Source organism: Gekko japonicus, unplaced genomic scaffold (genome assembly GCF_001447785.1).
Source record: "Gekko japonicus isolate JY-2015 unplaced genomic scaffold, Gekko_japonicus_V1.1 scaffold1146, whole genome shotgun sequence".
NCBI classification, from domain to species: domain Eukaryota; kingdom Metazoa; phylum Chordata; class Lepidosauria; order Squamata; family Gekkonidae; genus Gekko; species Gekko japonicus.
Window position 1 is genome coordinate 55,869 of NW_015173707.1, and position 11,217 is coordinate 67,085.

The 11,217-nt window shown below is 41.9% G+C and overlaps 1 protein-coding gene across 1 annotated transcript in view; it reads right to left on the bottom strand.

Annotated features, from left to right (window-relative positions):
• Positions 1–11,217, bottom strand: part of GREB1L (growth regulation by estrogen in breast cancer-like) — a 121,888-nt gene that overhangs the window by 4,541 nt on the left and 106,130 nt on the right. Inside the window, exons 27-29 of the mRNA XM_015423303.1 lie at positions 5,607–5,772; positions 4,402–4,629; positions 2,506–2,647 (exon numbers count right to left, since the gene is read on the bottom strand). Coding sequence (XP_015278789.1) covers positions 2,506–2,647; positions 4,402–4,629; positions 5,607–5,772 — 536 coding nt within the window. The remainder of the gene's footprint in view (positions 1–2,505; positions 2,648–4,401; positions 4,630–5,606; positions 5,773–11,217) is intronic.

The following is an 11,217-nucleotide window of genomic DNA, read 5'->3' on the forward strand; positions in this document are numbered from 1 at the left end:
CAATATTGTTCTTTGCAGCATTGGACTTTCCTTTCACCATCAGACACATCCACAGCTGAGCATTCTTTTGGCTTTGGCCCAGCAGCTTCACTCTTTCTGGGGTTACTTGTACTTGCCCTCTGCTCTTTCCCAGTAGCATATTGGACACCTTCTGTCCTGAGAGGCTCATCTTCCGGCATCATATCTTTTAGCCTTTTGTTCCTATCCATGGGGTTTTCTTGGCAAAGATACTGGAATGGGTTGCCATTTCCTTCTCCAGTGGATCACATTTTGTCTGAGTTCTCCACTGTGGCCTGTCAGTCCTGGGTGGTCCTCCACGGCATAGCCCAGAGCCTCATCAAACCACGCAAGTGTCCGCTATGCTGCCATGGGGGTTGGGGAGTTAATTCTGTGTCTTGGTAATTCCTATTGCATTCCTCTCCCTGCTGTTCCCAGCTTTAGCCACCTAACGGTTTCCTAACTTATCCCACGTGCGGGAGGGTACCTAATTGGCCCATGCCATGGGGGGGGTGCATACGAATACCCTATATCCTATTAGGCTCTATTGGATGCCACCATTCTTAACAGTGCCTGTGTTACTGCATCTATAGCTTTGCAATAAAAGTATAACCGTTCCTGAATGTGTGTACTTCGTTGTTAGCTGTGGGCTCTGACAGCAAGCCCCCTCGCCACATCAAGGCAGCGATCCATGAGAGAGAGGGATCTGGGCTTTGTTGTTAGTAATGCTGTCTAAGGCTTATTTGACTTAACACTCCAGGATGTCTGGCAACATCAAGGCAGCGATCCATGAGAGAGAGGGATCTGGTAGCTTGTAATAAAAGTACCAGCTACATAGAACAAACTAATGGAGCGAGGGCCTGGTGGTCCTGTGAGCCCAAGGAAGCAAGAGAAGGCCAGAGCCAATACTTTTGTTGTTGAGGGGTTTTGTTTTGATTTTTTTGTTTTGGTATGTTTGCATCTGAATTTGTGTGTATGTGTGCATGCGTGTGTGTGCCCATGCCTGCAAGTTATGGCAACCTCTGGCAACTCCTACTCAGGCATGGAGGACATGCAGAGAAGTGGCTTGGTAGCCTGCCTCTGCCTCCCAACCCTGGTATTCTTTGGAGGTCTCCCATCCAAATACTTGCCAGAGTTGGCCCTGCTTAGCTTCCAAGATCGGGCTTGCCTGGACTATCCAGGCCAGGGCACCAGGCCAGGGCACCAGAGCCAATACTGAGAAGACTCTTAGCATTCTCTTAGCAGGGTTCTTAACATTTTCTGCCATCCTGCTGCACAAAGACTACATATTAATGCCAGGCAGATGGGGAGATCTAATGAAAACATACTGTTGTGTGTTGAAGCAAAGTTAGCAAGTGCATACATACAGCTTTGAGCAACATTAGGTGGGGGGCTGAAGTAATTATTTGGAACGGGATGTAAGAAGCGGCCGCTCTGATTATCCTGATCTCAAATGAAAATTAATTTCTTCTTCCTTCCTAACGTATTCTAACGTTTAGTAAATCATAAACCCGTGGACAGTTCTCCCTAGTCTTTTAATAATTGTCAAGTGCGTAGCAGCTTAAGCTGTTTGTAAATAATAAATACTTAACATAAATAATAGAGTAAGGTCCCACTAGTAAATAAAACACAGAGCTCTACAAAGCCTATTACCGCTGATTAAAAAGAAAAGCAATGAATAAAATAAAAATCCTCAAACAAACTTCGTTTGTGAACACCATTCTCAAACACTATCTTGGGCACTGACACATGGTATCAAAAGGGAAGGTATAGGATGCCACCAGTCCAAGGAACACAATAAATTATTTCTCCTAAGGGGCATCAACCTAATCTAACTTTCAGCACCATCAACAAATACATATGAAAAGAGCATACACCCACTTGTGAATCAGTTTGGAAAATGCCATAATCAAAGCAAAACCACTCAAATTATTGCTCATTCTACAATACAAGTGATCCTATGTTCTGTGAGTGTATGTGTATGTATGTGTTGACTGTAGTAAAGTAAAGGTAAAGGTTTCCCTTTCTCGAAAGCCAGTCGAATCCGACTCTAAGGATGCGGTGCTCATCTCCGTTTCCGAGCTGAAGAGCCAGCGCTGTCCAAAGACGTTCCTGTGGTCATGTGGCCGGCATGACTAGTCAACACATGCAAATCTTTATATTCCAAGACGGGTAGAAACCCTGTAAACTGACATGCACACCTGGATTTTCTTCTCAAATACTGACATTTCTTTGCAGTAAAATATTTTTTGTAACCCACAGTAAAACTTAAAATATTAAACAGTGGATTTAATTTAAATTACTGCAATTCATAGGGCAGAACACATTTAAATTGTTCTCAGTTCTCTGGGAAGCATTTTAAAGAAGTTCCTTGTTGCCAACAGTAGGCCCGTAGAGAAATTTAGACATTCAAATTCCCTTTTCCCTTCATTAGCAATTTCATCATAAGAATGGAGCAATAGCCAACCTTTTAAGGCCACAAGACAATGTTATTAAGGCAATACTCACCATTATTTTAGGCTTAACAGCAAAATCCTTTTGCCCTCCAACCTGGATGTGTTTCTTCATGAGACTGAAGTTGTTAAAGCAACAAATAAGCAGGCCACTGCTGTTTGTTCTCAGATTAAAGTCTACATCTTCACAGAAATACCTAAGGAATTGAACATTTAACTGATCATGTGTTTGCTGAAGGCAAAGATCTGTAACTTGCACTATGCCTTTTGACTTCTCATAATCAGGGCTATTTTGGGGCAGGAAGGCACAGGAACGGAGTTCCGGCTGGCTCCTGAGTTGGCCACGCCCAGCAGGAACTCATTAGCATAATAGGCCACACCTAACAGCAGAAACTCATTAGGATTGGCTGCATTAGGGGTGTGTGGCCTAACATGCAAAGAAGTTCCTGTTACAAAAAAAGCCCAGGGTTTTGACAACAAAGTAAACAGAATAAGAAGCAAAAAGTGGGTGTGGCTGGATGACCACACTTTTGGTAACATGGGTGTGTGTGGCCTAATATGCCAATAAGCTGTGCTATCAGGGGTGTGGCCTAATATGCTAATGAATTTCTGCTGTTGGGTGTGGCCTGTTATGCTAATGGGTTCCTGCTGGCCTTTTTCTACAAAAAAGCCCTGCTCATAATAAATGTTATGAGTAATCACACTGAGACCAGAAATCCAATAATTCTAGATTAAGACAACAAAAAGCTGTCCATTGGCAAAAGCCTTTAAAAGTAGCTTTAAGCAATGTGGTACCAGAAGTAGTTTGAAATGGGCAAGGCTGTCTATGGGAGGAAGGCTGGACTCTGTTTCTATTCAGTTCAAACCTCAGCTGCCAAATCTGAGCATGATTTGTGAGTGCTCAGAGTGGTTTACAATCAGTCATAAAGGACATAAAAAAGAATCAAATACAAGAAAAAACCCCAGTATCAATTTAAATGCCTATACCTTATCTGGAAGGCCTTTCACAAAGAAAGACCCCCAACTGAGAAGGCATGAGCCCTAACTAAGACGGCATGAGCCCAAACTATCTCCATCTGGGGATACCACCTGCAGAGCCTACTGAAAGGATCTAAGCTAGAGAAAAGGGTACTGTAGGGAGAGATGCTCTTTGCAGGTACTTTGACCCTAGATTGTGAAGGACTTTATAGGTAAAAATGAACACTTTTGAATGCATAAGATTGCTCTTTGGACCAAGAAGAGGAGACTGGATTTATACCCCGCCCTTCACTACCCAAGGGAGTCTCAGAGCGGTTTACAAACTCCTTTCCCTTCCCCTCCCCACAACAGACACCCTGTGAGGTAGGTGGGGCTGAGAGAGCTCTGACAGAAACGGCTCTTTTTCAAGAACAGCTGTGCCAGAACTACAGCTTGCCCAAGGTCAATCCAGAATGTGCAAGTGGAGGAGTGGGGAATCAAACCCGGTTCTCCCAGATTAGAGTCCACGCACTTAACCACTACACCAAACTGGCACTAAGCATTTAAATCTCCCTTCAAATTTCAAACTGACCAAGTGATTCCCTAATGCAACCGTAAATCACATGTGCAAACAGACCTCAATGCAATATCAAAATACTATTCATAATCTGTGCTGTTGCAAAACTCCTGTTCATTTCACTGCGGGTTTTGGTAGGAAATGTTCTTGAGAGCTAAGCCTTCCTTCAGCTAGAATGATACTCAAATGTCAGTCTCTCTCTCTTCTTTAAATATATGATTTTCAGGTGGTATTTCAAAACAGCCCAATTGTACACGAGGGAACTGTGACATCAGGAGTAATTTGGATGGTTCTCTTGACGACGCCTTTCTTAAAAATTTGCTTGTGAGCCTCATTCTTATTTTTAAAAGGGATCAGGTTTTTTAAAAGGGACCTAGCCTTTGGTATAATTAGCAGCAAAAGATTTGCATTGCTTACCTGTTTAGATCATATTGCACATTTTGAGTCAGATCTATGTTGAGCAGAATGAAGTCATGGATGTGGCACCTTGAGAAGGGAGCTTTTGGTGGCCTGGAATTCAGTTTGCTCTTCCACTTCTGAATCCCTAGTATTGCATAGTGGACAATTTTTGGCGTGGCTTCAATGTGCTGCAGGACACTTTTCAAAGACACATTTTTACTGGTTGTTCCTTGATCCATGGACTGACTATGAAAAGTAAAAGTAGAACATACTGTACTAGATCCCTGCTGCACTCAGAAATTCAAATGTGCGGTCACGTTAAAGCTCTTACAACTGTAAAACTAATATAATACATCATTTTAAGTTACACATGGTAAAATGATTAGTTTTTAAATGGCAGTTATGAATGACAAGAAGTGGGGACCCATGATACTTGCGGGAGGGGAGGAGCTCCATGTGGAGGAGGAAGCGGCCACAGGTGAGCCTTCTCCCCTTCTCCCCCCCCCAGCACCGGCAGCGAGGCCTGAACTCGGCCCGCCAAGCTTTCTCCCTCCCCCCCAGCAGCTGCGGTGGCGGGGAGGCCTGGGTTCGTAATTCAGTTGCCTCGCTTCCCTGTCAGTGGCTTCCCCCCGGCATCTGATCGTGCCGGGGAGGAAGTGCGTGGCGGCTCAGGGGATCTATGTGATCCCCCTGCTGCATGTCTCTATGGTGCGGCTTTAAAAAGCCGCACTTTGCCCGTGTCCCCCCCCCCCCCCCCCCCCGGTGGCGGCGGCGAGGCCGGAGCAGCTCACAGCAGCTGGCCCGCCAAGCCTTCTCCCGCCCCCTCCTGTCCTGGCGGCGGGACAGTTGCCGGGGCATTATCTGCGCACGTGCAGGGAACGCTCTTGTACTTTTGGGGGGATTTAAATATCCCCTGTATATTTTTTCAACTTTTTAGATTTTTCTGCATTTAGATATCCGCACACGGGGGGCACCTCGGCTATTAGATATATAGATTACTGAGTGGTACTGACAACACTTCAGTTTATATTAGATATGGTTTTCCTTTTTTCATTTAAAACCTGTTTATTGTCAGACACCAAAACTATAACAAAAGTGCAAACTGACCAAGTGATTCCCTAATGCCATAATGTACCAAATCAATTTTCCAAAGCTTGCATTGACTTAAAATACTGCTGGAGGCCCCAATCCATGCACCTCCCTGGTTAGGAGACATTGATTACCTGGATTGTTCTGGGATACTATGGCAGTTCCATAAAACACAAGAGTCATCCATAACAACAATGAAAGGCCAGACACACTGACGCTTGACCCCCAGCTCTTCTAGTCGGTTCCTCTCCAGTTCCAGGTTATGGTAAGAAAGCTCCTTAATAAGGAATCTGGCTGCACCTAAAACATATGACAGAGATTATATGAAAGAGAGGAGACTAACGTTCATCTACTGGCCCCTAATCCTCTTTATTTAACACAAAACAGTTGGACTTCACTATGTACATAATGTAGAAAGGGACTGTTATAAGCTCCTGATGGGGAGCTTATATCCTGATGGGGATATATTTACTGGAAAGGTGCCAAAGAACATTCTGAAGCCAATAGCAGTTGGACATTGTCAGATTGCCCAGTGAGTGTTCATGCAGAGTCAATCATTTCTCTGACTCCACCTTGATAAGCTTCAGCACAATGAAAATGTTTCAAGGATTATTTGGAGCATTATTTGTAATCTTCATTAAGGCTCCCTAGAATGATGTAAGTATAGCTCCAGCCTTGAGATGGGGCATCATTTGTGCTGGGGGGAAGGGGGGCAAGGATGACTTTCAGCAACTGCACCCAGCACCGGCTGTCAGCCAGTCAGCTCTCAAGCAGCTTCCTGCAGCCTGCCCCAGAGGTCAGCCCATCGTGGCATGGCTGGGGCACGGAGACCTGCAGGCTGCAAGCGTCTCTCTTTGGTACACAGCTCAGATTGAAAGGAATAGGCTGAAGAGGTGTTTGACATTCAGTAACTCTCTCTCAGCAAAGGAATTTCACTCAGAGCTAATTGGCTGATAGGCCTTGGCGTTTTTACCTTCGCCCTGGCAAAATAATATATTTACTGTGTATGCTTGTCTGCACTGTTAAAAAGAGCATATCTGTCACAATTGGCTGCCACTGTTTAGGCACTGGCTGGGAAACATAGCACTGGTTATGCAGGGTGGGTCCTTGCAAAAGGGAAGTCCCCTTAAGGAGCTCTGGGGGCTGACACACTGGTGATGGCTAGGAACAGAGATTTTTACTGCTTTCAGCTCTAATACCTGCACTTTGCCCTTGGTTAACCCAACAGGTGGGTTGGGGAAGGTGCTGACAGCAATTGGGTTGTCGGGCATATCCACTGTCCCCAGCCTATGCTGTGCCAAGACCTGGGGAACTTATAAACCATAAAGTTGTGGCTGATTCTCCCCAGCGCATGTGCCTGTATCATCCCCCCCACCCAGTGGAATGGTCCCCACTCCAGGCACAATGGTTTTTCTTAGGAACAAGTCTTTTAAAAAGGCCACATGGAAGCTCTAAGAGAATTTAGCATATTCAGCTGTCAAAAACAAATTTAACTCACTGCATGTCAAGCCAAGCTGCTCTTTCATCTTTGTGTTAGCTAGAACCATCTATTTTATTCTATTAAAGCTTCCTTTGGCACTTTATATTTTTGCCAGATTTTGAAAAAATTATGAGACTTGGAGACAAGGTGAAGACATATAAAATTATCAAGCTTTTTTTTTTTTAAATAAAGGATTTATAATTATAACCAAAGACAGGAACCAATACAGTGAAGGGAAGTCCAAAGAAATAAGAGAGCATTCAGCTTGAAGTTCCTGCTAGGTCCTCAAATGCATTTTAAAGTAACATTTGATTTATTGAATATTAAGCAGATAAGTAATCATTATAGAAACCAGGGGACCTAGGGGACCTTTAGAAGAATTAAATGATAAATTCCCAGGTAACTCCTTTTTGGAATTCCTGGAATAAGCACAAATGCCAGCAGCCACTGGCTAATTCGATAATTTAATTAGATTAGTAATTAAATCTGCATATTACCAGTACCTCATGATATGTTCCCTTATCAGAATGGAAGGAAGTGTAAAATTATTAAATTCTAAGTTGAGGAAAGCTACAACACACAGTTAGAAGGAACACATTTTCTTTTTCATTCCATGCTGAAAGTAATAGGTCAGAAGCAAATTGTCTTAAACAGGTATGCCCTTAACACTTAGCTGCAGCAATTAAATTAATCGCTCACCAATTAATCACCAAAATCTTTAGTTGACTGATCTACCAATTAAAGTTTGGAGCCCTATTTCATAATGTACTGTAATAACTGTTTTGCTGTCAGATGAGGACACATTAAGCACATACAAAGCATCAGATTTAAATAACACTGTACTGGACATTTAATCTCCGTACTGCAAAAAGCAGATACAAGGAAAACAGTACAGTAAATTAAGTAGTACAGTATTTACTCAAAGGTAGGCAACCCTGAAGGAAAGACATCCCTCCCCCTTTTTTTAACTGCACATAACTGTAACTTGTATGCAAATGTAAGATGTCCCATATTTTTTTCTTTTCTGGAGGAGTTGGGATGGCATACTTGGAAAAGAACCTAGTTTTTGCATTGGGGAAAATACTGTATTAATGTATATGTCAGGAAGACCTAACAAGGAGAAGGTATCAGCTTGTGTGAGGTACTGCTAAAAATAGCAGACTAGGGCTAGGGAGGTCTTGATTCAAATCCCTACTCAGCCATGATGGGTGACCTCAGGCTGCAAACCTAAAGATACTTTCCTGGGAATATGCACCATTGAATGACACATGACTTTCTTCTGAGTAGACCCACTTCGTCTTGCTCCCTCAAGTCTGTCTTAGCCTAACCTAATTCACAGAGATGGAGTGCGGATAAAATGGAAGGGGGCAGAGAACCATGTAAACCTCCCTGAGTGCCTTGAAGAAATGGCAGGATAAAAAATGTAGAGAGATCCTGACCAATTTGTCTGAACGTCTCACTCTCTTTCCTCTCCCCTAGAAACAAGAGAAAAGCCTGCATTCTGGCCTCTCATTTTGCCTCACTTACCAACTCCAGCATTGTTGAATATGCCTGGCAAAACCAGCATGATGTGATTGGGCCAATACTTGCGGTACAGTGGCATTTCATATTCCTTCACCACTAGGAGATGGAGGTGGTTCACACCTTCCATAGCATGGTACAGATTCAAGAGGCCATGTTCATGGCGTCCACTTGAAGGAGTGAAAATAGGACTTTTCACTGCATTCACATTCTATTGGAAGGACAAAAAAAAAAAGGTTACTGTCTTGGATAGTCATGGTATACATCCATCTCTCCTGAAGGGACACATATACACCAGTAAAACAAGTATCCTGCCAAGGGGAGGCAGTGCCCTATTTTTCTATTCCACGTCTTTTCATTTGCCTCTCTTTCCCATAAAAATCAATGGCTCCAACTGACTTTCATAGGAAAAATATATGACTGCTATCAGGAAGGCAACTGACATTGGGTAAAGTTTTCTATTCTTCCCATACCCTGGGGTTCTCACTTCAGTTGTGTTGCCAAATCGCAGCATTTTAATTTTTCTCTCTCATGGAAATCAAACCATGACTGTAAAAGGCAGTGCTGATAGCAATATGATATATGCTGTCATGCGTAAACACTCTGCCATTCTGCTCTCTCTACAGAACAAACAGGACAGCTCCCATGCAAAAGAATCAATATACCCAATTTGGCACACACACACCCGATTTAGTAAATGGAGCCATGTTCAAAGGGGAGAAATGGTTCTACAAATCCAGCTTTCAGAAAAATACTGAAACTTAACTTAAAGAAGGGGCAGTGGTTGAAACCCCCTTCCCAAAACACAGGTGTGTTGTTTGCATATGTGTGGACAAAGCACCTCCATACAAGAGGTGTGCTACCTGATGGTACAGCCACACTTTGATGTTCTTGTGTTGAAGAACTGTTGACTTTCAGCTGAGTAACAAAGGGTGACTCTAGAAAGAAACTGCTGAATTGGAATTTGTTAATAGGCTTCACATTACTACCCCACTCCATAAAAGAAGATTTGGAATTTCTTACTCATTACAGGTGTTAATTATCTTAGCACCCCTCCTCAAAGTAAACATATAATAGGGTTCCCAGACCCCCAGTCGGGGCAGGGGATCCCCCAATTTTCACAGCTTTTGCCCACCGCCGGCCAGCTGGTCACTGGGGAGAACCCCACCCCCAAACACTGACATAATGAGGTAACATCCCCAATGGAAGTCGTTGGCAAGTCACGTGGTGACATTCTGCTTTTTGGGCATAACTCTATGGTTTGAGCCCAATTTTAACCATAGAGTTTGCCCCAAACATAGAGTTAACCATAGAGTTTGCCCTGCATAACTTCGCTGGCACATTTTAAAAAAGTTTATTTATTATTTATATCACACATATCAACATATCGAGTACAATACATTTATCATTGCGATACATTTTTTTGTCTTCTCTAACCAGACATAAAACTTCTTCCATCTTTTTTTAAATATGTCATATTCCTTTCCTTGCAAAAGTACATTTAATCTGTCCATCTCAGCTAATGTCAACATTTTGTCTAACAGTTCTTCCTTAGGGGGAATTTTTTCTCCTTTCCAGTATTTTGCTAGTAAGATTCTTGCCACAGTAAAAGTGTAGCTTATTAAATATTTATTCTCACTACTATAATAATTTGGGAGCATATTCAATAGAGCTATCTTGGGTGAGAACGGTATATCCAGTCCTGTAATCTCTTTTAATATTTTGTATATCTTAGACCAGTAGGTTTGTATTTTCCCACATTTCCACCATACATGTATAAAGGTGCCGACATTGTTCTTACATTTCCAACAATTCTTGTTAGCCTTTCCATAACACTTTGATATCTTATCTGGTGTCCAGTACCACCTATGGAACATCTTCAAAATATTTTCTTTATATGGAATTGCTCTCATCATTTTACTGTATTCCATATTTTAGACCATTGTTCTATTTCTATGAGATGCCCCAAATCCCTCATCCATGATATCATTGCTCCTTTTACGGTCTTGTCTATTAAGTAATCAGCTAACAAGGAGTTGTATAGTTTTTGTATTAACTTATCAGTTGAGGAGAGCCAAATCTTGTCTAATTCATTGTTATTATCATAAAATCCTATTTTTTATCCCTATTAAATCTTGACGTTAATTGTAAAGTATCCCACCATGTAAGTTTTATATTTTGTTTTTCTAATTCTTTATCGGATTTTAGTTTATTATCCTTATTTAACAAATCATTATATGTTATTTTCTTATATTTGTCTATCAGAGTCTGCTTTGTGTTAGCCTCTATGGGGGCCACCCATTTTGGTATTTTAGTATACAAATTTTTTCTGATTTCTTTCCATATTTTCATTAGCGATCTTCTTAATGTGTGTGTATCAAAAGTTTTTCTCGTTTTCTCTTCATCATACCACACATATTTGTGCCACTCCATCATTAGGTTAAATCCTTCTAAATTCAATAGTCTAGAGTTTTCCAGGAGTATCCATTCTCTTATCCATGTCAACGCAGCTGCTTTGTAATACATTTCCCAACTGGGGAGACCAAAGCCCCCTCTTTCCTTTTTATCCTGCATAACTTTTCGATTAATTCTTGCTTTTTTTACTGTCCCATATAAATTTGCTACAGATTCTTTCCAGTTCTTGTAAATAAGTGTTTTTTCTTAATATTGGTAGATTTTGTGCCAAGAACAAAATCCTTGGCAACACATTCATTTTTATTATTGCTATTTTCCCCATAAATGAA